At 43.4% G+C, this 27,788-nt stretch overlaps 1 protein-coding gene across 1 annotated transcript in view; it reads left to right on the forward strand.

The window, feature by feature from the left end:
• The first annotated feature begins 1,331 nt into the window (after nucleotides 1–1,331).
• Nucleotides 1,332–27,788, forward strand: part of col2a1a (collagen, type II, alpha 1a) — a 28,433-nt gene continuing 1,976 nt past the window's right edge. Inside the window, exons 1-50 of the mRNA XM_062531470.1 lie at nucleotides 1,332–1,425; nucleotides 3,747–3,956; nucleotides 5,096–5,112; nucleotides 6,323–6,355; nucleotides 6,745–6,777; nucleotides 6,896–6,949; nucleotides 7,600–7,692; nucleotides 7,824–7,901; nucleotides 8,263–8,307; nucleotides 8,548–8,601; nucleotides 10,057–10,110; nucleotides 10,857–10,910; nucleotides 11,026–11,079; nucleotides 11,172–11,225; nucleotides 11,362–11,406; nucleotides 11,571–11,624; nucleotides 11,812–11,856; nucleotides 12,039–12,092; nucleotides 12,263–12,361; nucleotides 12,575–12,619; nucleotides 12,811–12,909; nucleotides 13,040–13,093; nucleotides 13,221–13,328; nucleotides 13,756–13,809; nucleotides 14,407–14,505; nucleotides 14,641–14,694; nucleotides 16,261–16,359; nucleotides 16,873–16,926; nucleotides 17,026–17,079; nucleotides 17,227–17,280; nucleotides 17,430–17,483; nucleotides 17,666–17,710; nucleotides 17,855–17,953; nucleotides 18,322–18,429; nucleotides 18,671–18,724; nucleotides 18,866–18,919; nucleotides 19,459–19,512; nucleotides 20,581–20,634; nucleotides 20,984–21,091; nucleotides 21,413–21,466; nucleotides 21,984–22,037; nucleotides 22,397–22,558; nucleotides 22,691–22,798; nucleotides 23,589–23,696; nucleotides 23,855–23,908; nucleotides 25,453–25,560; nucleotides 26,492–26,545; nucleotides 26,694–26,801; nucleotides 27,112–27,165; nucleotides 27,321–27,428. Of these exons, the coding sequence (XP_062387454.1) occupies nucleotides 1,332–1,425; nucleotides 3,747–3,956; nucleotides 5,096–5,112; nucleotides 6,323–6,355; nucleotides 6,745–6,777; nucleotides 6,896–6,949; nucleotides 7,600–7,692; nucleotides 7,824–7,901; nucleotides 8,263–8,307; nucleotides 8,548–8,601; nucleotides 10,057–10,110; nucleotides 10,857–10,910; nucleotides 11,026–11,079; nucleotides 11,172–11,225; nucleotides 11,362–11,406; nucleotides 11,571–11,624; nucleotides 11,812–11,856; nucleotides 12,039–12,092; nucleotides 12,263–12,361; nucleotides 12,575–12,619; nucleotides 12,811–12,909; nucleotides 13,040–13,093; nucleotides 13,221–13,328; nucleotides 13,756–13,809; nucleotides 14,407–14,505; nucleotides 14,641–14,694; nucleotides 16,261–16,359; nucleotides 16,873–16,926; nucleotides 17,026–17,079; nucleotides 17,227–17,280; nucleotides 17,430–17,483; nucleotides 17,666–17,710; nucleotides 17,855–17,953; nucleotides 18,322–18,429; nucleotides 18,671–18,724; nucleotides 18,866–18,919; nucleotides 19,459–19,512; nucleotides 20,581–20,634; nucleotides 20,984–21,091; nucleotides 21,413–21,466; nucleotides 21,984–22,037; nucleotides 22,397–22,558; nucleotides 22,691–22,798; nucleotides 23,589–23,696; nucleotides 23,855–23,908; nucleotides 25,453–25,560; nucleotides 26,492–26,545; nucleotides 26,694–26,801; nucleotides 27,112–27,165; nucleotides 27,321–27,428 (3,600 nt within the window). The remainder of the gene's footprint in view (nucleotides 1,426–3,746; nucleotides 3,957–5,095; nucleotides 5,113–6,322; nucleotides 6,356–6,744; nucleotides 6,778–6,895; nucleotides 6,950–7,599; nucleotides 7,693–7,823; nucleotides 7,902–8,262; nucleotides 8,308–8,547; nucleotides 8,602–10,056; nucleotides 10,111–10,856; nucleotides 10,911–11,025; nucleotides 11,080–11,171; nucleotides 11,226–11,361; nucleotides 11,407–11,570; nucleotides 11,625–11,811; nucleotides 11,857–12,038; nucleotides 12,093–12,262; nucleotides 12,362–12,574; nucleotides 12,620–12,810; nucleotides 12,910–13,039; nucleotides 13,094–13,220; nucleotides 13,329–13,755; nucleotides 13,810–14,406; nucleotides 14,506–14,640; nucleotides 14,695–16,260; nucleotides 16,360–16,872; nucleotides 16,927–17,025; nucleotides 17,080–17,226; nucleotides 17,281–17,429; nucleotides 17,484–17,665; nucleotides 17,711–17,854; nucleotides 17,954–18,321; nucleotides 18,430–18,670; nucleotides 18,725–18,865; nucleotides 18,920–19,458; nucleotides 19,513–20,580; nucleotides 20,635–20,983; nucleotides 21,092–21,412; nucleotides 21,467–21,983; nucleotides 22,038–22,396; nucleotides 22,559–22,690; nucleotides 22,799–23,588; nucleotides 23,697–23,854; nucleotides 23,909–25,452; nucleotides 25,561–26,491; nucleotides 26,546–26,693; nucleotides 26,802–27,111; nucleotides 27,166–27,320; nucleotides 27,429–27,788) is intronic.

Genomic DNA, 27,788 nt, shown 5'->3' on the forward strand with positions numbered 1-27,788 from the left:
CTCTGCAAAACTGACTGATCTCCAATCAGAATCAGAATTAGAATCAGCTTAATCAGAAGCTGATTCTGATTCTGATTCTGATTCTGATTCTGATTTGGAGATCAGATCAAAACGGACTGATCTCCAATGGCAGCTCAGCTGCAGCAGTGGAGAACATTGCACAATGGAAACACTTATCAAATGCAATTTCTCTGCCAGATTAAAATGAATGTTAGGCCATACGTAATTTTATGGTGCCCAGGTCTTGCAGGCCCGTTTATTCAAATGAGATGCTGGCATACTCATAGATGGCTCTGATTGGTTGGCTAAATCAGGTGGGTTCACATCTTTACTAGAGGTAAGGTCATCTGAGATTCATATTACCTGGAAATGACTGACAGTTCAGGTGACCAACAAGGTGAGAGTCCTGGCTCCACCTAGGTATATTCTTGTGCAGGATTGGCTTTTTCTGTACCAGATAGAACCCACAAAGTTTGGTTTTCATTCTGTACGTGTAATGATTTTAATCATGGTCCATAATGTTCAAAAGATAATAACAATGTGCATTATTTTCCTCTGCCAAATGCCATATGGTCTATAATGTTCAAAAGATAACAACAGGCCCAATTCTCATTATTGTCCTCTATGCCCCCCCCCCCTTTCACCACCCTACAGTGTTATGTCATACTATTTATTATAAATTCATTATTTTCTGTATTCAGATATGATTGTGCAAATATGTACAGTACATTCCTTCAAACTTGTTGCTATACCATGTAGTGACTCCCAATGGGCTTCTTTTATTCTGAAATTTCACTTCAATCATTTGTCTCCTATTAGCTTTGTACACATACTTTTAAGTTGCTGGAGAACTAAATGTGAGCTCAAGACCAATCTTATCCTTTAATGATGATATTAATCTGTCTGGAAAAAGACAGAAACTCGCGCCGGCGTTCAGAGAAAGTTTTTTGGGGAAAAAAGTCCTTACCTCTGCGCGGTGGGCAGGAGGAGGATGGGTCTGGGAAGAATAGGTGCTGAGACAGGAGGGGAGGGAGACAGGGCTCGTGTTTCAGCGCGCCGGGGGGTCGAAAGGGGTGGACTGGTACTGTGGGATATACAAAGATTCATAAATACGCGACTAGGCATTAAACCGCGGTGCTCGGCCTGACGCGGTGGTGCTGACTTTCCGCACGGGCCCGCCGTTGGATTCCTCCTCATCTTTGGTCTGAAGATTGACTGCATGGTTCCGTAGTCTGGAAACACAAATACACATACACAACGCCAGAAGAGCCGCTGCAGCTCCATCTATCTTGATTTTTCACCCAAAGGACCTGCGTGTCTAACATTTAGACATGTTCAGCTTTGTGGATTCACGGACTGTTCTGCTACTTGTAGCAACCCAAGTTGTATTACTATCCATCGTAAGATGCCAACAGGAGGATGACCGTAAGTCGCAACTTTAAAAATGTTTTCCTCAACAGGTGAATCTGTAGCTAACTGGTCTGCTCTTGATGCAGGTCTTTCGCGTGTTAGACAATCGCCTTTCTTCCTTTAGTTTGTGTCGTTTAGGCAGTAAAGAGTAAAGAACAAACCTGCACCTTTATTGACTGATACATTTCTGGGCTAATGGGACTTTATAAACGTGCTGAAAGCGCCCCGTACGGTGGAGCAGTCTTTGGTAGTAGTAACAGTGCTTTGGCTCGTATCAGTGACATTGCCTTAGATGAAGACGCATAACGACTGGAGCTGCATACAAAGCCAAGTGAAAGGTTGACTTCAAATCTGTGGATGAGGGGTGATGATACATCCCTACACCACGAAGAATAGCAGAAAGGATGCGTACATTAGGCTACATGTCGTAGTTGTAGCATGTTGTGTTCTTGTTATCCATCCAAGAGTTTTGACAAGATCCAAACTGGCCAAGGCATTAGTGGTCCCTCCTGGTAGGCCACCACAAATGATCCACATTAAGGGTGCTGAAATGTGTGGCTTGTGGAACATGTTGAATGAAACATACAAGGACGGAGTTTGTTTGTTGCTTTGAAGTGTGGATTAAGGTATTTTCACGCTATCTGTGTTGGTGTAGACCATTTGACCTGCAGCCTGGCAGGCTCAAAGGGCATCAGGTGGAGATGCTGAAGTGCACAAAGAAACTGTGTGTGTGTGTGTGTGTGTGCGCGTGTGTGTGTGTGTGTATGTGTGTCGGTGTGTGTGTCGGTGTGGGTGTGTGTGTGTGTGTGTGTGTGTGTGTGTGTGTGTGTGTGTGCATGCATGTGTGTGTGCGTGTTTGTGAGAAAGAGCTAGAGAGAGAGAGAGAGAGACAGGGAGACAGAGAGAGGTGTATGTCTGTTTTGGGAGTAAGAGGGTATTTGAGATAGTCACAAACTAATTATCAAAACTATTACTCATCTCATCTCATGTACTTTATTTCTAATTTTAGAACACGTATCTCCATGGGTGCACATCAGTGCCAAAGTACATGAGCATAATTTAAGTTGTTTTCTGGAGATCATAATTTCATGTCCATTGGTTCAGTTTTTCAGGAAAACATTTGTCTTATCCTCAAGGTTAGACATTTTTATCTCTAAATAGCACATTTACACAAACTCTGAAAGGAAACCAAATCGCTGGTGGGACCCTGGGGCCGAGGCAGTTGAAAGCCGTCCTTTCTTCATGCCACACCGTGTGTGTGTTTATTCTGGCTCTGGCAGCTCTATGAGAACCTGATGGGGTCCATATTTGCTTAAGGCACCCGCCTGTCAATTATGCCCCTGTGGCGTCTGAGAAAGAGCCATTCATGTGTTTGGGGCTGCCAGGTCAGCCAGGAGCAGGGCGGAGGGTAGTGGAGGGGGCATGAATAGCCCTAAAGAGGGGCGGCGCTGTGGAGCCCATTAATCCCCACACTGTTTAGATGGCCAACCAGCGCACAGTAACCCAAAACTTGCACCTCAATGTAAACTATGCGGCCCCTGTATAGCCTAGCGGTGGAGCAGTGGGATGCTCAGGTGCAGCCTCCACAGAGAATTTAAATACATACTTACACACTTGCACTATTCATACCTGGTAGGCCTATGGAAAAAGTAGCCCAATTTTGCTCAACACTGAGGGGATTTGAGTATTGAATCGCTGGGTAGAGTGTGAAAATGGTTAATTATTCATGTAGTAACAGTATCAATTTATTGTGGTCTGTGGTGTAAAGAGTAAATGTTGGAGAATATCAGAGTGACAAACCCGCAGATTTTGGACCTGGTTCAAACATCACACTCTTAATGCGCATGTTGATGTCATGGATTGAATAATCAATCTGACCTGCATTGCTTGGCATTGTGTGTATGCGTGTGTGCTTTTTATTTAGTGCATGAGTATGTGTGTTTGCGTGTGTATGTGTTTCTGATGTTTAGGCAGGAGCCTTCTGAGCATGAGCATTTCATCAATGCTGAGTCATGTTGTCTCAAAGAAGTGTATTCATGTTGAGTCAATGTGAGCATATTAAAAAAAGAATAACACAAAATGAGACGAAAGTGCACATACATTTGTGTGTATCAAAGCACATCCTCATTGATACGGCGGGGTATCAATGTAAATGTGCTGTGCACGGCCTGGCAAGTATCTCACCTGCTGATTTCCTACTGCTGCCCTCATAAGCCCTTAAAACTCCCTCCATCTTTCTCCCTTTTCTCTCTCTCCCTTCTCCTCCCTCCTTCCTCACTCCATCCTCTCATACCCCCCCCTCTCCCCTCGGCTTCCTCCTGTTCGCCGGCCTGTAGAGGATGACCTGGGTGGGTGCATCCAAGATGGCCGCCACTACAGTGATAAGGATGTGTGGAAGCCGGAGCCGTGTCGCATCTGCGTGTGTGACACGGGCGCCGTGCTGTGCGATGAGATCATCTGCGACGAGCTGCGCGACTGTGCCAACCCCATCATTCCCGTCGGAGAGTGCTGCCCCGTGTGCCCGGCTGAGCACAGCACCCCCACCGGTCCTAATTTATTTACTCTTCTAAATAAATTACACTGCTATGCCGTGCCGTGCTTTCTCCCCCCTTCCCCTCCCCTCCTCTCTGCTTTCTGTCTGCCTCCCCCCCTCCATGTTTCCTCTGGGTTCCCTCTCACCTGCGTCACAGGTGTGTGTGGGTGTGTGTGTATGTGTTTGCGTATGTGTGTTGTGCGTGTGTGTGTGCGTGTGTGTGTGCGTGCGTGTGTGTGTTTGCGTATGTGTGTTGTGTGTGTTTGTTTGGGTGTGTGCTGTGGTCTGAGCTCAGAATAAACATGGCCGGAGTAAGTGGACAGGAGTAACACTTCTAAGTTTTCTGTTGCATCTCTAAGCTTGTCTACAGGAATGGTGCCCAGCATCCTCAGCCTGCCCCCCCCCCTCCCATATTGCTCTCTGAATCTTGCATTCACTACATGGCAATGATGAGCAATGACTTAATTAGAAGCTGTAATTAAGGGCATTATAACAACATCATACAATGCCTGATGAGGATGATTGAGCATTGTGGGAACACATGCATTACGATGCATTCTATACGTATGAATCCTTAAATGTCATGTTATGGCCAGTCATGCCACTGACAGACAATAGTTCCACTGCTGGACTGAACCTGTTTTAGAATAACATCAGTAGCTCAAGTGTCATTGATGAAAACAAAAACTTTGAAGTGTTCTCAAAATCCCTCTTTTTTAACAATTTATAAGACAACCTTAATGCTAAATAGCAAGCCATCATTAAACATAAAGGTCTCAGTGCATGAATGTTTAACCATTCTTTTCAAGTTATTTTACTATTGAAACATACAATAATGCGGGAAAAAAACATACCATTTTATACCATTATACCGTTATACCATTCTATGGTTGTCCTTTAGCGATAAATGCTACCACTCCCACCTCCCTCTAAACTCACTGAGCTCTATTGCATTGGTTACAGACGTAGTATTACTCATTTGTTATAAGGGGCTAGTTCACCTCACTATTGCATGAGTAGCAGTTGATATTTGTAAGCATGTGTTTGTATATAGCTATGCTGTTGGTGAATTTCCACCAGCTTGGCCAGTGTTAACCTGGCATCTTCTCTCTCTCTCTCTCTCTTTTTGCATATCTTCTTCTGAAACTCCAGAGGCGATTGGTGCGAGGGTAAGTACAGATCCTTATAAGACTCACCTAGATGTTCTGGTTGAAGCATAGGCCTACATATATTTTGGAGTTTGTATAATTTCAAGAATCAGAATGACAAGTGGCAAATAGCAACACCAGTTAAGGCTATTTCCAGCCGTAAAAAAAGAAAGATATGTTCAAGTTGGGACTGACTGAGCTCAACTTATGAATACAACATCTTGTTTCCCTTGTAAAGAAAAGCTACACCAAATCACTTTATCCATAAAGGAAGTGGGTGTTTTAAAGGTGAAGCATTTCTTTACAAAAAGCCATTGATTCAGTGTTACTGAGTGCCAGTGGTTTCACAAATACAGATGCAGTACTCAAAATGGCCCATAGGATGCGCTAAAGAGCACATCATACACATTCCCTGAATATTCACACAAACATTTCTGCCTGGCTGCGGCACCTTTAGTCACAATAGGTCACAGACAGGTTACAATAAAGGTTAAATGTGTTCTTTTTTTAAGATATAATTTTTTAGAAATTCAATTTAGCCTTATTTTTTTCAACATTAGCTCTATAACCTATGGCAAGTAACATTAGATTTCTCTCTATGAATAGGCTTCTATCATGAACATTGCCACATTTATAACTGATCTGTAGGCACACATTGACTGTTGTCACTTGAACTATAATGTTATTGTAATTAGTTACACATAAGTGATATTGTAGTTATACACAAGACCATGAATGCAACAGCAAGCATTAGCATGCACAGATAAACACACAGTCATCTGCATAAAGACCAAAGGACAGAATCACCACACATATTTTATATACATAAAGTACTCTGACTTCTGGTGTTGCTTTGCTTTTAGATACATTTCATGATCACTAAAGGAGGCTGGCATTAGTACAACCTCAGTGTAGATTGCCATTTCTGGTTGTGTTACTCTCCCGGGATACATTTAAGTCTCATTGAAGTGCCCAGACAAAGTATAATCCATCTTTGACTTTGATATTATATTTTAAAATACCACACAACATTGTTATAACTCACAGTTTGTATACGAATGACATGAATCATCTACTTTTTTTATTGGAGGTTCACTGTTGCCTCTGATATTCTAAATCCAGGAAATGGCTAACCTGCATGAGCTGAGCTTTATAAAATGGCTGACCTGCATGATACCCAAGCTCTATGAAATAGTCACCCTTTGATGTTTTGTTTATCTTCTCTTCTCAGGGCCAGAAGGGTGAGCCAGGAGACATTACTGATGTAAGTCAAGCAACTCTAGTCCTTTACCCAGCCCTCTCTGTACTGTAGACTTGCAAAGGTGATGGTTGAGGTCCTGTTGAGTGAGTGTTTAGTTTAGTTTAGGTTTTTTGTAGATATCAGGACAGGTCCATTCTACTAAGGGAATAGGCGGGTGTGAAATAGGTATTGGACAGGAGAAAGGACCTTATATGAATTATATTGAAGGGCCTCTTCTACTCCTGATGTGATCATAGTGGCCTGCTCTACATCCAAGGCAGATTCTTATATGTCCCCCACATTATCCACATTTTCAACTCCAGATGTCCCTCTGATAGTTCTTATTAATAGCAGTAAGCGCTAACTTATGCAGGGCATGTATTAATCAATATCCTTTGTTCTTTCACTTTAAGGTTGTAGGACCAAGAGGACCAGCAGGCCCTATGGTGAGTGTTTGTGTTTGTGTGTGTACTGTATGTGTGTGTTGTAAAAGTTTTGGTTCACAGTGTGGTTTGTCAGTCGTTTTGGGTTCTATTGCTCATGCTTGTGTGCGTGTTTCTTCAGGGCCCCCCAGGAGAGCAAGGAACCCGTGGTGAGAGAGGCCTGAAGGGCGACAAGGTAAGGAAGACTTCATAGTTAATGACCTGGGCTGGGTTTCCCAGATTTGTTAAGAAGCTCTTAAGTGCTAAGAACTTCTTAGGAGCGCTCTAAGAACGCTCCTAAGAAGTTCTTAGCACGTAAGAGTTTCTTAACGAATCTGGGAAACGTGGCCCTGTTCTGTGTCCTATGAACGACTAACCTACAGAACCGCAAAAGGTTTCCACATGCGGGGAACACTACTGCAGTACATGGACGTTATTTGGGTGACTAAGAAAACTAAATGCATATATCCTGCTTTTGGGCAGCACACAAATATTTGTTTGGATAAGAATGGCAAGAACCAAGGTGGGGATAACTGGTAAAAAATAAGATGGCCACCTGTAATCCAGTCAACTGTTACACATTAGCGAAGGGGGCTACACCAGACATGCTAGACTGATTGACAATGAAGTAGACACAATAGCACCGTGGTACAACATTTAACTCCTACATTTAGCTTCAGAATGCCCTCATTAGTGCGGGATTTTGAAGTCCCTCTGAAGGTTTTGGAAGGTTAAGTGGATTAATGGGTGCCCTGATTCTTGAGAATCTTGCTGTGCGTGATCATGTGAGGGATTATCCTCTTAACCTCCTCTCTCCTCTCCTCCCATCACCCCTCTGTTCTCCAGGGAAACATCGGACCCAGAGGCAGAGACGGTGAACCCGGCATTCCCGGAAACCCAGGAGCCGCTGGCCCCCCAGGACCTGCCGGACTTGGTGGAGTACGTGTGACCTTTGACCTCCTCCTGCATCCTTCTCCCACACTCCCTGTGCCCCCACCATCAGCTCATCACTGGAGTTTGGCCCTGGAGTTAAAATGTGTGTGTCTGTGTGTTCCATTTCCCCCCCTCAGAACTTTGCTGCTCAGATGGCTGGTGGCTTTGATGAGAAGGCCGGAGGTGCTCAGATGGGTGTGATGCAGGGACCAATGGTGAGAGGCTGACTCTCTCACACAAACACACACACACACTACACATACCCATGGACACACTGTGACATGCTATTGGTACAAGTTCACTGTGGATACTGATCCTGAGCTCCACCTAGTGGTCGAGAGGAAATAGGGCAAGTTTGCCTCAGTTTATCTCAGCTCAGTGTAACATGTTGAATTGAGGAAAACAAATATATGGAACATATTGCAGGTACACAGTAGCTAAGTTTGAGTAGGACATGTAAGTTCAGCGTTGTTGTTTATTGGAGACATACATAGTCCTCACTGAAATCGAAATATGCTTTATAAATGAACAATTAAAAATGGTTTACTATATATTTCATTTCTGTGCCTCTCTTAGGGCCCCATGGGACCTCGTGGCCCCCCTGGACCCAGCGGAGCTCCTGTAAGTAATGCAAACACACACACACACACACACACACACACACACACACACACACACACACACACACACATATCCATATATATATATATATATATATAAGAAGCACAAATGATTCATTGCCACTCACTGTACAATACCCTCCATTATGAATTATTCAGTAGACTGCAGCATTGACCAGCTAAACATAGATTAGTCCAAATAGGTCTAAATCTGGGGTGGTTGCTATTTATTGTATTTCAGGGACCTCAAGGTTTCCAAGGCGCCCCTGGTGAGACTGGAGAACCCGGACCTGCTGTAAGTGTTTCATTCATCCCACCACACACCAGCACCTGACACACACAATCTACAACACCAACGGTTCACTAGGGGCCTCTGTTGCAGATTTCACTTTGTCTTAGGCACATAGATGTTCTTAATTAACTTCTGGACTGCGTTATGTTCTACCATAAAATGTTTGAAACTTTAAGGGGTATTTGCTCAATTATCATTTCCATTGAGAAATCTGTTTAAAAACTGATGGTCTTCCTCTGCAAGTCTTTTCATTGTATTGTTGATATATCTGATGGAGATATAGTTGAAAAACTACAGCACTACTATACATATAATATGTAGTCTCATCTGTTCTTGTTGTAACACCCTACTTTTACATTCTTCTCCTTATGTCCTACCATCACATAAAGCCAAGAGATAGTCTCTCAAAATCCCTATTCCTGTCCAATCCTGTCGTTTTGTCCAAAGAGCCACCTTTTCAAATCGGTTTGGTCAACAGCTTCAAGTAAAGCATATAGAGCAATACGGTGTGACATCCACAGAATTGCACATTCCAGAATCTTCTAAAGGAAACATTGGAATTGGAATCACTTAATTGCCCAAACATTGGCTCGCTGAATGAATCAACCTTCATCATCCTTGTTAAAATTGAATATTAATGTATACTATAAGGTATTATTTTAATATTATTGCATATTTAAGTACTATCACGCCAAAGGAGTAGCTAGTTGCCATCTCCTCACATTTCTTTGCATCTCCTCATCCCATTTTAAATAGTGCTTTCTAGAAGATACTGTATACAATACTATACATGCCACATAACTGTTGTAAGTTTATTATTATACAGTATCAACACCAAATGTATGCCACATCTTTAAATTAGCCACTTTTACACTGACCTGCATCTATCTAGTGACAACTTTATGATAATGATGTCGTTATTCAAGCATAGAATAGAAGGTGAATCTGAAACATTTTAGTTTAGACCGAGGTAGATATGAGTAATATTGTTTATTTATACTGTGAGAAGGCGTCATCTCTTCCACTGCTGTTGTCTCATGTAACAAGGCTTATCCTCAGACTTGCACATTAGGAAAAAATGATGCTGTTAGATTAGATGAGAAAGGCAATGAGATATACTTACCTTTTTGGGGTTATTTGTCCCTATGAGGTTAGTTAAACTACTGAGTAACCCTATTCATACAGACGTTATGCTATGTTATTGTTTAAACAAAGCGAAAGTAAAGCGAACCTAAAAAGAGGTACACTGCACCGTAGCATTAGCCCCTAGCACACCTCTCTTCTATACACAGTTGTGTCATAGCTGGCTGCTTACATGCAATGTCCTGGTTCACTGATGGTCATTACATTTCCATATACATTTAGATAGCAATGACAGGTGACATTTTTATTTATTCATTCATTCATTTGTTTGTTTGTTTGTTTGTTTGTTTATGATGCACACCCTCTCTGTTGTAGGGAGCTTTGGGACCTCGTGGCCCATCTGGACCCTCAGGGAAACCAGGAAGTGATGTAAGTATTTTCCTGACCATCTCTTCGCGGATCTTATCTGCTTTTCTCCATTACGCACTCATGCAAAATCCTGCTGAGTCAGTGGTCTGGAATTTTAATTAGAGCACATTGTATACTCTCAGGTCTAAATAAAGCTTATCTGATGACAAGGCAAACAATTAAGATGTAATACCCTGAGCAAGATTCTAAGCACAAACATCAGTGCATCAACTCAGTGTTCCTGCACACCCCACAATAGCTTTAGTTCATGCACGAATTAGGACCCCCATTTTGTATATGTTTGGTGAATATTACCCTTTTGTTTTTATTCAGAAACCTAGGGACATTTCATTTAGCATTATCTTGAATGCACATTTCACCTTCATAATTGTAAAGTTGTTCCAAATCAATTCCATGATTTCAAGTCGATATTTAATTTGAGCTACATTGATAAAACTCCTCTCAACAGTTCATGTCTCCTCACCCACATGCATCCATTTTACACCTAAAGCCCATGACGGGGATTAAACATTTAGTAATTCTGTCACTCTGTGTAGTTATTCCTCTCTTGGTAGTTTCCATCCATAATCAAAATCATTGATTTTGCGTCCTACAGTAGCTCATCTGCACTCTGTGCTGTCTCACCCACTAGATGGTGCTAATACTTCACTGTGTCCATGTACCTGCTGTACTCTAGCTGATGGTGTTAGACTATATTGGCATACTGACCACATTCTCTCTCTCTCTACCTATCTGTCTCACTTTAGGGAGAAGCTGGTAAGCCTGGCAAAGCTGGTGAGCGCGGACCCCCAGGCCCACAGGTAATATATAAACAATTAACAACAAACAGATATTTCACAGAGGCGATGAAGTGATTTCCATCTCTACACTAAGAGGACATGTCCTAATCCACTTCCCTTTTGCTTCCATTGACAGGGAGCTCGTGGATTCCCAGGAACTCCCGGACTTCCAGGAATCAAGGGACACAGAGTAAGAGAATGGATATCTGGGACTGGATTCTGTACACTAGCATTGGCCTGTGGCTTGAGTGACTGAACGCCTGTGTGTGTTTGTGTTTGTAGGGACACCCAGGTGTGGATGGAGCTAAGGGAGAGGGCGGTGCTGCTGGAGCTAAGGTATAGCACACACATCTCACACACACACACACACACACACACACACACAATCACATCCATAGTCCACTGGAATAACTTGAGTTGTAACATCCTGTCTGACATGGTGGCTTCCCTCCCATCTTTTTCCTCTGATCAGGGCGAGGGTGGTGCTCCTGGTGAGAATGGCGCCCCTGGACCCATGGTGAGTAACACGACGCATCCGTTCCCCTCACATCCTGAGCAGCGGAGACTTCACATCAAAGCAAAACCCTTTGAATATCTGAATCACTTGCCTTTGATGTCTTAACGGCTCGCTTGTGATGTGCTAATGGTCTGTCTCTCCTCCTTTGCTCTGTCCACTCTCAGGGTCCCCGTGGTCTGCCCGGCGAGAGAGGACGTCCTGGAGCTGCTGGTGCCGCTGTGAGTCGCAAACAAACACACACCTTTCCCTTAGAAATATATACTTATACACATATATAATATACATCGCAAGATATTCGGTATTTACTAAACATGCACTGGAATCAGCCATGCTGATGCAGATGAGCCCAGTCTGTTAGGTGCAGATGGGTCCATAGTGACTGACCAAGCTTTCTGTTTCCTGCAGGGTGCTCGTGGTAATGATGGTCTGCCTGGTCCTGCTGGCCCCAATGTGAGTACAACCTGCTCAACTGTTCACACTTGTAAAATGACAAGGATAAACCTCTTATGTTAGATTATAGTTTGGTATAAAGTGAAGAGTTACTGATTGTTGTCTGAGTGCAACACTGACTGTCCACTCTCTCTCTATCTATCTCTCTCTCTCTCTCTCTCTTTCTCTCTCTCTCTCTGAAGGGCCCAGTTGGCCCTGCTGGTGCACCCGGTTTCCCAGGATCTCCAGGTTCCAAGGTGAGAAGCAGATGAACACTTATGAGCACATATCATACATCACACGAACGTTTGGCTAACGCTATGCTACTGTACATCCCAAAATGCCGTTCCTCTTGTACTGTAAGGCGTTTCTGTTTTGTTTGGTGCTTTGTCTCTGAGCCCTGTGCGGTGTTGTGTCCCCTCCTCAGGGTGAAGCTGGTCCCACTGGTGTGCGCGGAGCTGAGGGAGCTCAGGGACCCCGTGGAGAGGCTGGTACCCCTGGATCTCCTGGACCTGCCGGTGCAGGCGTAAGTGAAACCATCAACTTACTGGAAAATTACCGGAATTACCGGAATTACATAATACTGCATGCAGATGCGGAGTCCGTGTTTGTCTTTCAGAATCATCTGTTTAATACTGTTTATGGAGCTTGTCTGGTGTATTGTGAAGCATCATGTTGATTATTGTGTTTAATGTGATGAAGTTTGTTGACGCTGTTTCCTCTGCTTTGATTCATTTAGGGTAACCCTGGAACTGATGGTATCCCTGGATCTAAAGGATCTGCTGTGAGTACTCTTGTCACAGGGTATCTCTTTCTCCCATATTGCCAAATAGACTATTATTCGTTTTCTGCTGTTAAACAGACAGACTTAGCCTCAGACTTCCCCACTGTGGTGAAGCATTGAGATGAAAAAAGCATACATGATCCCACTGCCTGTGACACTTACCAATTAAATGTCTCTGTTTCTGCTCACAGGGTGGCCCCGGTATTGCTGGCGCCCCAGGTTTCCCTGGACCCCGCGGACCTCCCGGACCCCAGGGAGCCACTGGACCTCTTGGACCCAAGGGACAGTCTGTACGTACCACCAACTCTCCTGGTCTCGCTGCTTCACGCATCCCTGTCAATGTGTTGTTAACATAAGTATTGCTATAGTCATAGCCATGCTTGATGCTTCACCATGCTCATTGACGCTGTTCCTCCACAGGGTGATCCCGGTATCCCAGGATTCAAGGGAGAGGCAGGACCCAAAGGAGAGCGCGTGAGTAACAAGACTTTCTCTGACACAAAAAAACACCTCCGTTGATTTGGAGTGAAAATGGCATCAGTTAATAACACTGCATGATCCTCATTCAACATCCTCCATACGCTTCTCTGTTGCTGTGCAGGGTGTTGCTGGACCCCTGGGAGCACCCGGACCCGCTGGAGAGGAGGGCAAGAGAGGAGCGAGAGGAGAGCCCGGCGCTGCTGGACCACTTGGACCTCCCGGGGAGAGAGTGAGTTCACTGACATGCTGTACAGTACAAAGGGTCTCGGACGGAATAGTTCAGTGCGGTGTTTACCTCAGTGTAGCCTGTTGTGTGGTCTGATTTCCAGGTTTGTTTGGGTTAGCGTGCTGGCTAGTCTGCTGGGTGTTTCCCAGATTTACTTCTGTTGGCTGTATGACAAGCCATTTCAGATTTTGGTTGCCGCTAGCCTGCTGGGTGTCTCCCAGAATTACTTCTGTTGGCTGTATGACAAGCCATTTCAGATTTTGGTTAATGGTAAATCCTGTTGCCAATCAAATCATTCATGACTAAAGTGTCCATAGATTCGGTAGTGTTGTTGATTGAACAGGCATTTCCAACTGCTAAGGTAGAGTGCAATGTGGTGATGGTTCATGTGGCTGTTCAATTCAATTAATCTTGCCTCTTCTGTTGAAAGGGAGCCCCTGGCAACCGTGGATTCCCTGGACAAGATGGTCTTGCTGGTGCTAAGGTAAGTGAACATTAAATGGTCACCAGATTGATTCTAACCCATTTCTGTTTATATTTTGTATGCACAGTAAACAAACCCATTGTGAAACAAGTACCTTTCAGATGATCAAATACCCTCATTTCCATGTAGTCAGAATAACATTTGCTTAAATATAGTCATGACAAGTAAATCATGGACCAAATCCATTTTCAGTCCAATATTAATAGAACATACATATGATAGAACATAACTGACATATGCCTACCTACTGTATACAGTATGATGCCAATATGTGCCCAAGTGTCTATAAACTAGCATACTTCGGAGCATCTCCCACACATACTGATGCCATCACAGAACTCATCAACACAGAAATCAAAACAGTTTGTCAGAACAATGAATTTGGTTGAATAGTCCATCCATAGGCCGTTTAACACTGTGGATGTGCAGCATAATATGCTCCGCTCATTAGAAACAGTCAAAATGAGAGAGGTGCAACTGAGATTTGACACGGATTCCCTGCATCACGAATGACACAATTCACCACAATTCACCTCACAATTCAACATGGCCGCCGTGCATCCTCTCACTCAACTCTTCCCTGTTGGTCATGTGCAGGGCGCCCCCGGAGACCGTGGTGTTCCTGGTCTGGGTGGGCCCAAGGGAGGCACTGGTGATCCCGGCCGTGCTGGAGAGCCTGGTCTTCCAGGTGCCAGAGTAAGTCACCAAGTTGGATTTTTGTAGACAGTGGTGTAATACATCTTGAATTACAAATTGAAGTCTCAAAAGTCATAGAGGTAAATCAGGTATTATATCTGCCTCACATTAATCAGTTCTGTGTTTCATTTACAGGGTCTTACTGGTCGCCCTGGAGATGCTGGTCCCCAAGGCAAAGTTGGCCCCGGCGTGAGTATAACAGGGTCTTTACCATGTTTTGACTGAAATACTTTATAAAGTATTTTCTTTGTGGTGAAAGTAGTCGAGAGTGACAGGAAGTGAGTGGGAGATGGGTTGGAATTGAAGCTCGGGCCCAGTGGCCCTGTTGTGAGTTTAACAGGGTCTTTACCATGTAGAGAGAGAGAAGGAGAGTGCTGCGTTGGGTCAATAAATAAAGCTCTTGCTCTTCGGAAATGGACAAAACTAGAATTTAAGCAACTGCGACTGTCCTGTATAAGTTGCTTGCTGCTAAAATGTTTTTGAAAGGCAGTCAGAAGTCCGAGGCACACCAATTGAGTGAAAAACAAATTAAAAATCCTTTATTTCATTGGATAAAAAGCGCCTACACGTTTAGACTCTACTGAGTCTTCCTCGGGGTCTTTACCATGTTTTGACTGAAATCATTTTTAAAGTATTTTCTTTGTGGTTAAAGTAGTTGAGAGTGACAGGAAGTGAGTTGGAGGTGGGTTGGAACTGAGCCAGGGCCCCAGTGGCCATCTTGCCCTGTATGTGGACCCGCTTACCACGTTCTTCCCCTCTCTTACTGAATAATTTTAAGACTTTACAAACGTGACCGCATGATCCACCCTCCCTTTAGTATTCTAAATCAGTGCCCATTTAAAGGTGCTATTCCTGTAGAAAACCTGTAGCACAGTTACATGCCCGCAGGCATGCCTGCTTCTAAAATAGGATGATAGGGAAAAACATCATTCCAGCTAAGAAATCAATTATGAATATTGAATATTATATTATAATACATTAGCCTATAATAAATGTGCAGTGCCAGTGAGCAGAATTTAGGCATGGCTGCATGTGACAGCAAGAGATCAAAATGACATTAGCCCAACAGCTGTTTTGAGTTAAGCCTATATGTTTATTGTTAAGCCTGTTGAATAACTTCATGATAGAGAGGACAAACCATAGACATATATACTGTACATATCTATATATCTATGTATATATATATGGGACAAACTATGTTGTAGAATGATGCATCATCATATGAAATTTGCAACGATGCGAGTCAAAACAATCTCTGGTAGGCCAGCTTATAAGTGACATCACACTCTGTCTACCACTCGTTGTCTGTTGCTGATCAACATAAGCCTTAAGTTTTGATAAGGCTACATGTTTAACCTATTGGATAACTTAATGATATAGAAGTCAAACCATTCTGTTGAAAGAAGCATCATCATATGAATTGGCAACTTATGCTCGGAATCAGTCTCTGGGAGCATAAGGGACATCTCCCTCTGTCTGCCACTTATTGTCTGTAGCTGTATGGCATTCTGAAACGTCCTTAAATTCGGGCCTATTACTTGTTTCAATTCGGGACCTTACGGTATCACTATGCTACATCCTAAATTGGTCTTTCCGTTTTGAGCCTCAGTCCTCAGCTGGGAATCTGTGTGTCTGTTATTTCTGTGTCGAGTCTCTGTTTAGAGCCTTTGAGCTCAGGATATCTTTGTCTGGGGTGTGCCTTGGATCGTTGACCATTAAGCCTGTGCTGAATCTCTCTGGTCTCTGACCCCATAGGGATCTGCTGGAGAAGATGGACGCCCCGGCCCCCCTGGTCCTCAGGGAGCCCGTGGACAGCCAGGAGTGATGGGATTCCCCGGCCCCAAGGGAGCCAATGTGAGTGTCTTAAGGCTCGTTCACACCAAGAACGATAACGATAACTATAACTATAACGATAACGATAAAAGCGTCCACACTGGCCAACGATAAGAAGTGTCTCTCCTCATGTTAATGAATGTGATGGCTAGAATATTATGGGTTCTGATTGGCTGTTAGCTTTTTATCGTTCTCAAAATCGCTCTGAAAGTGATCAACAACGATATCGTTCTTCATGTCGTTATCGTTATAGTTTAGGTGTGAACGTTGTCATTCATATTAACGAGAGCGATATTTGTTTATAGTTATCGTTATCGTTATCGTTCTTGGTGTGAACGAGCCTTTATGAAACATCAGTGAATATTAGTTCTACAATAGTTTATGGTGTACTTGGTTGATATTGACATTGATATCGACAATATTTTCCAAAGTGAATCTTTGTTATGGCTGTTGAAACACACAAATGAAACTAAACAACCGCTCATATCAACAGCTTTATATTTCCTAATATTTATGTATTCTTTCCACAAACAGGGAGAGCCCGGAAAGCCTGGAGAGAAAGGACTCATCGGTAACCCCGGTCTGAGAGTAAGTAGTTACTCCATCAGGCTTTAGTTCAAATCCAACCTGTTGGTCAGTTGATCATGTTGTGATTAATATAACTGACCTCCACCTCTTCCTCTGTAGGGTTTGTCTGGAAAAGAGGGAGAGACTGGAGCTGCTGGTCCTCCTGGCCCTGCTGTAAGTAGCCCTCACACCCTCACATATGGCATATGTGACGTGTTTATTTGCATCACGTGCGATGTGTGTGATAGCTCCATCGATACACAAAGACACAAGAAAAGGTCTGGTGTGATCTTGATCTGTGTGATCTGATCTCCATCCTAGGGCCCAGTTGGAGAGAGAGGAGAACAGGGTCAGGCTGGACCTTCTGGCTTCCAGGTGAGTGAGTTTGCACCTGAGGCTGCAACAACAAATGTGGGCCTGCTGTACCTAAATCATTAGTGTTACTACAGACAGGTGACCCATGGGCTACAACAGGGCATGGGATACTCATGGTTCAATCTTTAATCTCTCTTTCCTTTCCTTAGGGTCTGCCTGGACCTTCTGGTGCCCCTGGAGAGGGTGGCAAGCCTGGTGATCAGGTGAGGATATTTAGGAAACGGGCAACATTGACAGTCTTCAAGGCCTGTTCTCTCTGTCCATGTTAAAATACCTATTTGGCAAATGAAGGATTCATATGAAAAGGATTCACATCCTTAGCCTGGATTCATTATGAAATGTGTGATTTGTGTGTAATGTCCCCTCCTCTCGTATCTTCCTGTAGGGTGTTCCTGGAGAGGGTGGAGCAGCTGGCGCTACCGGACCAAGAGTGAGTTTTCTGATCCCCACAGCATTTCTGTTTAATGCTCAGTTGCTAATACTGAATGCGCTACTATTCAGTTGCAATGGGATTGATTGCATGAAGTCAGAAGTGATGGTTAATGTTTGTGCCTCCCTTCCTTGCGTCCCGCAGGGCGAGCGTGGTTTCCCCGGTGAGAGAGGTGGTGCTGGGCCTCAGGGTCTGCAGGGACCTCGTGGTCTTCCTGGAACTGCCGGAACTGATGGACCCAAGGTGATTTAATCAGAAGAAATTATAGATTGATGATAGATAAAAGATAGGGGGTTCTTCTTATGTCCTCAGTGCCTGATACATTTTGTCTCTTCCTCTTTCTCAACCACCCCCCCCGGATCACTCATGTCTCCATAACACAATATATTTAGACAACCACATCCTCAAAGCTGCTCTTCACATATCTCTTCACATTATCTCTGTTAATACATTTCTCTGCAAATCTTCCCCTGTTTTCTGTCTCCATTCACATATTCCCTCATGTCTCACCTTTTGATCTATCTTCACATCGCATATGTTTCTATCTGTCCCTGTATCTCGCCATACATCTCCTCTTGTTCATGGTGTATTTAATGTGTGTTGTCTGACAGGGTGCAATCGGACCTTCAGGGGCTTCCGGTGCTCAGGGACCCCCTGGCCTGCAGGGAATGCCTGGTGAGAGAGGAGCCAGTGGGATTTCTGGATCCAAGGGTGACAGAGTGAGTTCCGCACTAGGGACACATATACAGTATAAGTGCACACAGGTCCTCCTCCACAGTCTGTTGAAACATCAAACTTCTAACTTCACACAAGCAAATGCTGAAATCCACCATTTTGAAGGCACAATCCAATACTCTCATCCAAACAAAAACAAACTCTATAACCATACAGACTTACTCCAAACAAGTTGTTTTAAACACATACTGTATCTCTAAATGTCTCTGCCATTCTGCCTTTCAGGGTGACAATGGAGAGAAAGGACCTGAGGGAGCTCCAGGAAAAGATGGCTCAAGAGTAAGTGACAAAATTCAGAATATCAGAATATCATCATGATATAGCCTATGATCTGGCATCTCATTGGAGCAGATTGAGCACTTTATTCCCTCTTCTCCACCATTTCATGTCTGTCCCTGTCTGTCTGTTTATCTCTCTTAGGGTTTGACTGGTCCCATTGGTCCTCCTGGTCCTTCCGGTCCCAATGGAGCCAAGGTAAGATCTCACTGTCAACTTGAAAATAGATAAATAAACACATACCGTACTGTGCTTTGTTCGCAAATACATTAAATTGGTGGTAATGATTCAAGTTGTGCGGGTAGACAGTCTTTCTTATCTGTCTATATAGCCATGCACCAGCAATAACATGTTATTAATATATATCCATATGGCATCCCTCTTTTCATTCTCTAAACTGGCCGAAATATGCCATTGGATTAGTTGGATATGTGATAAGAATTGGACATCCTTGATAGAACCGCGATAAAGGCTGTGTGTCGAAATGTTGGACATTAATCAATATATTCAGAGGCCACTCTATTAGAAAATACTTTTTTTATTCACCAAATACATTATGGTGTATTAAGGGGAAATTATTTTAACACATTATCTGTTTCTTGAGGTCTAAAGCCATGAATTTTCTTTGTATTCTCATGGTTACAGATTAAGTGTCCTTGTATTTGCTGGTCCTGGTCCCCAAACGCTACAAGTTGGTCATGATGTTGATACTGTATATGTGTCTCTGTCTCATTCAGGGTGAAGGTGGTGCCATCGGGCCAACTGGAGCTGCTGGAGCCCGTGGTGCCCCTGTAAGTCTACTGCCCCCACTCATCACTCTTTACTACAGTCATTTCCTGTGTATTAGTCACATTGTGTATAAACTGCAGGAAAGTGTGTTTTTATTAACCACACCCTTTGTATTAACTGCAGTGTCCACTGGCCCAATAGCCCAATACATCAGATACAGTTCATGCTTTAATCATAAAGAAGAGTGAAGAAAATCAATGCATTCCCATGTGTAGCCTGCCCCCCATGTGTTAATCTCATAGATGAAGTAATTATAAACCTTGCTTAATTGTCGGGAAATTACAGTAGTATTTCCATGAAATCCACATGTGTACTTAGATTTCACTGCTCATGAACAAACCACTAAATGATCATACTGACTCATAATAACTTCACCTCTAATCTACCCACCAAGATTATTATCACACCACCTACAGTATGTTGGTGTTTACCCCTCCTAAATATATCCTAAATAATATATCTAAATATATCCAGACACTCACCTCAACTATTAAAGGGTGGCATGTTATAGTGCTCTTGCATTTCTTGCAGCAACGGTTCATCCTTAGTTCCTCCTCACTTCACTTTATGAAACTTCATGCGAAAATGACACATTTTGCATCATGTCTCCCACAAGCACCTTAACACGCAAACAGAGGCAGACTAATGAATCATGAATCATCATTAAATAACAGTACAGTTACACTGAGGCAATTGAAAGACATTGTTTGCCAACCCTAGTGACATGAAAAATTATTGATCGATAAACACTTAGTTGATACTGGTACATAAGCAATTATTGGTTTCTAAGTAAGTATAATGAATGACATTCATCGTTTTGAAATTCAATTGACACTGTGACATATAGGCCTTGAAAGGCCTTAGCTGTTGCCTCCCTTTGCCTCCCTTAGCATACACATGGCTTTCAACTTTCAAGAATGTAAATCAGTATTCAGATCTTATTGTTTTTCCAATGTCTGATAGCTATTACACACACACACACACACACACACACACACACACACACACACACACACACACATTTTTCTCCATATGACCAATATTGGTATTTTCACCCTCTCCTCCTTCAGGGCGACCGTGGTGAGAATGGTCCTCCTGGCCCCGCTGGATTTGCTGGACCTCCTGTAAGTACAAGTACTTAAATAGTCAATGTTAGATAAGTATAAGAATGTTGATTGAACAATTGATTGATTGCATGATTGATTGATTGATTGATTGATTGATTGATTGATTGATTGATTGGTTGATTGATTGATTGATTGCATGATTGATTGATTGATTGATTGATTGACTGAATGATTGATTGACTGAATGAATGAATGAAAGAATGATACATTAATGAATGATTGGTTGGTTGATTGAATGATTGATTGATTGATTGAATGAATGAGTGAATGATTGTGATTGATTGATTGATTGGTTTATTAAAGGTTTTAACATTAATGAGCTGTGTCTGACTCCTGCCTGCTGTAGGGTTCTGATGGTCAGCCTGGTGCCAAGGGTGAGCTCGGTGAGGGTGGTCAGAAGGGAGATGCTGGTTCCCCTGGACCTCAGGGACCCTCTGGAGCCCCCGGACCTGTGGTGAGTCATGTGACGCCGCTCATTACGCTGTAGGGGACTGAGAGGAGACACATTCCTCTCTGCGCAGAATGTACAAGGAGCAGTGTGTACTGTAGGTCATGTTGTCAAAATATATAAATGTCTGTTAAGGTAAACAGACCATTTTAAACATTTTTCATTCATGTATTTGGAAACACAAATTCACTGGAAACACAAATTCATGTTCAAGAAAAATAAAGATCGATAAGCATAGTGTGTTATTATACCGAAGTAAGTGTGTGTTGTTTTGGTATTTCTTGTGTGATGTCCTGCTTACTAACGCATCTTCTCCTCTCTGTCCAGGGTCCCACTGGCGTGTCTGGACCTAAAGGAGCCCGCGGTGCTCAGGGAGCTCCTGTGAGTAGCGCATTCCAAAGACATCAGACACATGACACATCACATCACTCCGAGAACTTACACAGCAATTCAACTGAAAAGCACTTATACACGGGTTTCATCAGGTCCCTTCCCACAGGTGTATTAATCAAGCACCATGCAGTCTGCATTGATAATCAAGGTGCTTGATTTCATACACCTGTGGAAAGGGACCTGAAGAAACCCATGAATACCAACATGGCATGATGCCGTCCAGAGACATCACACACACACACACACACACACACACACACACACACACCACACAGAGAATCCTGAATCCAGATACAGGATCCAGATACTGTAGGAATGAGCTAACTAAATAACTCTCATTTAGGGCTCTCTCTCTAGAGCTCCCTTATAAAAGAAATGTAAGATCTCAATGAGACTCTCCTTGTAAAATCTTCATTTGACACACAAATAAATAAATGAATAAATATAATGTGAATGAATGTATACCAACATGCCATGACACATTCACTCTCCTGCTCCTCTTCAGGGTTCCACTGGATTCCCTGGTGCTGCTGGACGTGTTGGACCCCCAGGTCCTAATGTGAGTCAACCTTTAACCACATTTCCACACTTATTGCACTAGACTTGTGGAAGGTGCCAGATACACTGGGTCCCTCTCAACATCTCTCCTCAATCCTCGATGCTCGATCCTCGAGGGGCATTCCCACTGATCTATGACTAAAACTGGATAGACTATCCCATTGTTGCCGCCCCATCATTCTTCATGTACATCAGTGAGGATCGAGGCCCGAGGAGGGAGGGAGGATAATATAAAAGCCTAATGAGAGGCACCCATTGTCCTTTACTGGCTTAGTCCACCCACTGTCCTTTACTGGCTTAGCTACTGTATATTGGCTAGTCGTCCCATTTACCCGCTTTGTTTCTGTCGTCATGTCTTAGGGAAACCCTGGTGCCGCTGGTCCCGCTGGCAGCTCTGGTAAAGATGGTCCTAAGGGAGTGCGTGGTGACGCTGGTCCCCCAGGCAGAGCAGGAGATGCTGGGCTTCGTGGAGCTGCCGGTCCCTCTGGAGAGAAAGGAGAGCCCGGAGAGGATGGTCCCCCTGTTAGTCACATTTCAAAATCTTTCACTGTCCAGTTTTACAGCACTGTGCATCATTAGAGTATTTTCCTTTGAGTGTAGACAGCATCTGAATGGAGTTAATGCTCACAAAAATGATCTGTTGTTCTGTCTCAGGGTCCTGATGGTACTCCTGGTCCATCTGGTCTTGCTGGTCAGCGTGGTATTGTTGGTTTGCCTGGACAGCGTGGTGAGAGAGGTTTCCCCGGTCTTCCAGGACCTTCTGTAAGTACTACAATACCTTAAATGATCTGCTCCCGGTCCATTTAACCATCTCATTCAGGGAGCCATTAAATACACTATACTGTATTGGCAAAAGTATTGGGACACGTAATCACTGAATCTATGTGTTTCATTCAGACCCATTGCCACAGGTTTATAAAATCAAGCACCTAGTCTGCATTCACAAATATTTGTGTAAGAATGGGTTCATAGCCCAATGAATTCAGCCATGGTACTGGCATAGAGTGCACAAAGCAAGATCCATAAAGACATGCTTGGGTTTAAAGATCCATAAAGACATGGTTGGGTGAATTTTGTGTGGAAGAACTTGATTAGCCCACACAGCGCCCTGTTCTCAACCCCCTTGAACACCCTTGGGATGAGCTAACAGAGATGGGCCTGACCTGAAATCCCTTAGACACCCTTAGAGTTAAAGCTCTTATCACTATCCAATATAGATTTAGAATGGCATGTTATAGAGATTTAATGACCAGATGTCCAGACCTAATACTTTTGTCCATATAGTGTAGCTATAGCCTATAGTCAGAATAAGGTTTTATGGTTAGTTCTGTGGATCTTTTCAGAATAATGTAGATGGATATTGTGGGCTTCGTTGGATGAAAGACCATTCAGAAACTGTTCACTAGCTTTGAATATTACTACTTGTAAAACAATTTCTGTAAAACTACTTGACTTAACAGTTGTTTTGGTCAAGTGCACTTTAAGTTGATGAGAACGCATTAATTAGTGGATTGAATAATTGGATGACTGGACTGGTCTTGCTGCACCACAGGGCGAGCCAGGGAAGCAGGGAGCTCCTGGTGCTGGTGGTGACCGTGGACCCCCCGGCCCTGTCGGACCTCCTGGCCTGAGCGGACCCGCTGGAGAGACCGGAAGAGAGGTTTGTACATCATACCAACAGGGCCATGGCTCAGTGTCAGAGACCATTCACTCTGGAAATGTGCTTTAATGATACTGTTCTCCATCTCCCTCGTCCCTTTCCCTGCATCTCTCTCTCTCTCTCTCTCTCTCTCTTACACACACACTCCTGTCCTATAGGGTAACGCTGGTGCTGATGGACCTCCTGGTAGAGATGGATCCACTGGAGTCAAGGTGAGACATCAGACATCATAAACGTAATCAGAAACCACAGTAGAAGTATAAACGGGTCCATCCAAATAGTGCCGCAGCATGTACGAGCTGCAATACCATTGTAACTATGAACAGCGAGGAACTTCACTGGGGAAAAAAACAATTGAATATAAGGATGGAAGGATGTGGATTTCATAGGCTTATGTTAAAAAATTGGACTTACACAAAGACCTCCTAGTCAAGGCAGTCAAGCCTGGACTAGAATGTATATATACTGTTAGTGTCAGTATATACATTATTATACATACATATATACCCATTTGTCTATGTCATCAGTCACCTGGGTCATCTTGGGCCCTGGCCAGTTTACATTGCAAGGCATTTCATGCATTCACATTGTTTTAACTTATGGTCAGACAACGCAAAATGTCAAATTGCGAATAATTGAGTTAAACGTTCCCTATTTTTGAGCAGACTCTTCAACCGAGTATGATTCAACCAATCATGATCTCTCTTTCTCTCTCTTAGCTAAACCTGATCAGGTCATACACCTCCAAATTATCTTTAGTGAGATCTCTATATCGTCTTCTTATGGCGGACATCACTAGTATTTACACATGTCATGCAATGGATATATTGAATATAGATATAACATAACTGGCAGCAATATACTGTCAGAATTCAGCTAATTGTAGGTGTAGCAGGGGATCAGTTTAGTTGTCAGGCCGTCACCTGGTCCATATCAGCAGATTAAGTCAGACCTTAACTTCATGGCCTGTTTGAAATAGCGGTACACTCCATTTTGGCCAAAGCCAAAAGCTTATTTGACTTTTTCATTTCTACAACACGTCTTGATCCTTTGAAGCGACGGTTCCTTATTGCTTATTTTAGATTTAAAAGATCTTATTCTTAACCACTCAAGAATGACCACATTACATAGGACTGAACAACATACAAAGCATGCATCCCCAAAGAGTCAAAGTGGTCTAGTGACCCTTTCAGCAGAGAGTTTTATTTCAAGATGTGTGGTTCTCACAGAGGAGGCATAACCATGTGAATAGTGTACAATAGGTTTGTTTAGGCCCTTTCTTTCTCGTTCTTTTTTTTATTATTGTTTTTCCATGTGAGAAACACACAATATAGCATACTTATCATATTTTACAGCAAGTAACAGCACTGAACACACACTACACAGCAAACTGAGCAAGAAAGACAGGGGGGAAAAACACACACACATTTAAAACACATACACATACATAATAGGTCAAATGGGGGGGGGGGGGGGGGCTTAGATTAAATTAAGCTTGATAACAATATTAATTATGGGGCACTAGTCAGTTCAAATTGAATAAAGTGCAGGAAATGAGACCAGACCTGATAGAATTGACCGTTTACCGATAAATGCACCGTTTATCGTTCAGTCTTGCAATAAGCTCTTCAAATGAGGCGGTGTCTGTCATTAGCTTTAGCCAGTCTGCAAAACTAGGCCTTACTTGGCTTTTCCAGTGTCCAAGAATGATTCGTACAGCAGTGTTATTTATGCTCTTTCATGTGTTCTGCTCTAGGGTGAGCGTGGTAACACCGGACCTGTCGGTGCCCCTGGTGCTCCTGGAGCCACTGGCTCCAACGGACCTGTCGGACCTTCTGGCAAACAGGGAGACAGAGGAGAGTCTGTGAGTATCACCATCATAACACACACACACTGATCAATAAAAAACAACACATTCATAGGCTGTCTGGTAGCTGGTGAAAGCTGTGACAACATAGTGGATCTCCAGAAGTTGGTAGAAGTTTAGTGACATACTATGGACAGTACAGTTCATTGGACAGCTTGCCAAAGACCATTGCTGTTGCATCTCCAGTTAAATGAGTGTGAAAGACACAACATCAATATTACCAGTACAACACTTCGTATTATGTACTCAACAACTGAAGTATTTTCGTGATTTCAGTTTCATAGCCATTAGATAGAGGGGAAGTTACTGATTTCACAATAAGCTTGGTCACAATCAGCGAATACCGGTATAGCTTCAGGATCCGTTAGCTGTCCATTCTTTTTATCTGCTGAAAAAGCATGTGATGTTCATACATGCACAGGTCTAGTTCTGTATTTTGGAAACACAACCAGATGGGCACACTCCTAAAACACCTATTTAAACCAAACAACAACAGCAGGTGGTGTTAGTTCTGGTGCAGAGCAGTGAGAAGCATTGTGGGAAGGCAAAACTATTAGTCATGAGCGCTGAAGGGAGAGGTGCATTTGTTTGGCTGTTGACATTGGGGATTTTTTGTTGTTTTTTTTCAATTATCAACATTTTTTTTCTCCAGCATCACTGACCACCTTTAACTTCTCTTTAAGACATCAATTATGTAGATAGATAGATAGATAGATAGATTATAGACCATATTGATCCCCAAAGGGAAATTCAAGTCATTGTTAATTTCATTGTAGCATAAAATATTCATAGCACATTTGAATTAATGATGACTTGAGACAACTTACACAACTGGCACAACTGGCACTCCATACGCAGAAGAGTTTTCTCATTTGCTTTCTCTCCCTTTTCTCTCTCTCTCTCTCTCTCTCTCTCTCTCTCTTCTTAGGGTGCCCAAGGACCAGCTGGTCCCCCCGGCCCTGCAGGAGCAAGAGGCATGGCTGTGAGTATATGTCCTTATCTCTGTTCCCTTAAACAAACATATAGACATTGACTACATGTAAGCATGGACTATATAGCTGTATTTGTTAGGAAGTTGTATTGCTGTTATCTAGTTAGCCATGCTCACTAATGTGCTGTGATGTGTGCAGGGACCCCAAGGCCCACGTGGAGACAAGGGAGAGGCCGGCGAGGCTGGAGAGAGAGGACAGAAGGGACACAGAGGATTCACTGGTCTGCAGGGTCTGCCTGGACCTCCCGTGAGTGATACGCGCTCAACTCTCCCCATAACGTGTCCAACCGCACCTGTCTCAGCATCATAATATTCAACAGGCCTCACGTGCCATCTCACATTCACCTCAGTGTTGTGGCATTTTTGCCAGTGCTCAACACCTATGCTATGCTAACACCAACATGTCATAGTCTCAAAGATTCAGACGCAGCACAACCAATTACAGCGCAAAACACATAAATACTATTGTAACATGTATTAATCTCACGCTTACCTTATTCTCAAACAATAACATGAGGCCTAACTATCCCCCTTTCCCCCTCTCTCTCTCTCTCTAGGGTCCTGCTGGAGATGCTGGTGCTTCTGGACCTGCTGGACCCGCTGGTGCTAAGGTAAGGAAACAAATCATTTCTGACATTGTCCTTCGAAATTCACCAAAGCCTGCTGTGCGATGGCACTCCCACGAGCATTTCCATATCCAAGCGTTTTGTCTTTGTCTGCCGGGTAGCCATATTGCTAAGTCCAAATATTTTGTTCCATGTTGTAGGGACCCCCTGGCCCACTTGGAGTTTCCGGAAAGGACGGTAACAACGGCATCCCTGGACCCATCGGACCCCCTGGACCCCGTGGACGCTCTGGAGAGACTGGCCCTGCTGTGAGTCCAGTCCTAGTGCAGTGGCCATATCTGTCCCTTGATGTCCTCTGTGACATGCACTGACTCTCTGGTCAGGCAGACACAGTACTAGATATGGTTATGGTTACATGCTATTTGGCAGACGCTTTTGTCCAAAGCGTGATATACATTTCTTACTGGATTTACAACATGCAGACATAGATATGTAATAAAATTAGCACACATGGGGTTTTGCATGGCAGAGCCTCCCAAAATTTGGGACCTTAAGACCTAATTAGACCATCAAGATAACCAGGGACCAGGGAGTGTTCTTGTCTCACTAAGTTAGGTCTTAGACTTAGACTAAGATCTTAGACTAAGATAGATCCATTCAGATTCTCA

Source organism: Sardina pilchardus, chromosome 3, assembly GCF_963854185.1.
Source record: "Sardina pilchardus chromosome 3, fSarPil1.1, whole genome shotgun sequence".
Lineage (NCBI taxonomy): Eukaryota > Metazoa > Chordata > Actinopteri > Clupeiformes > Clupeidae > Sardina > Sardina pilchardus.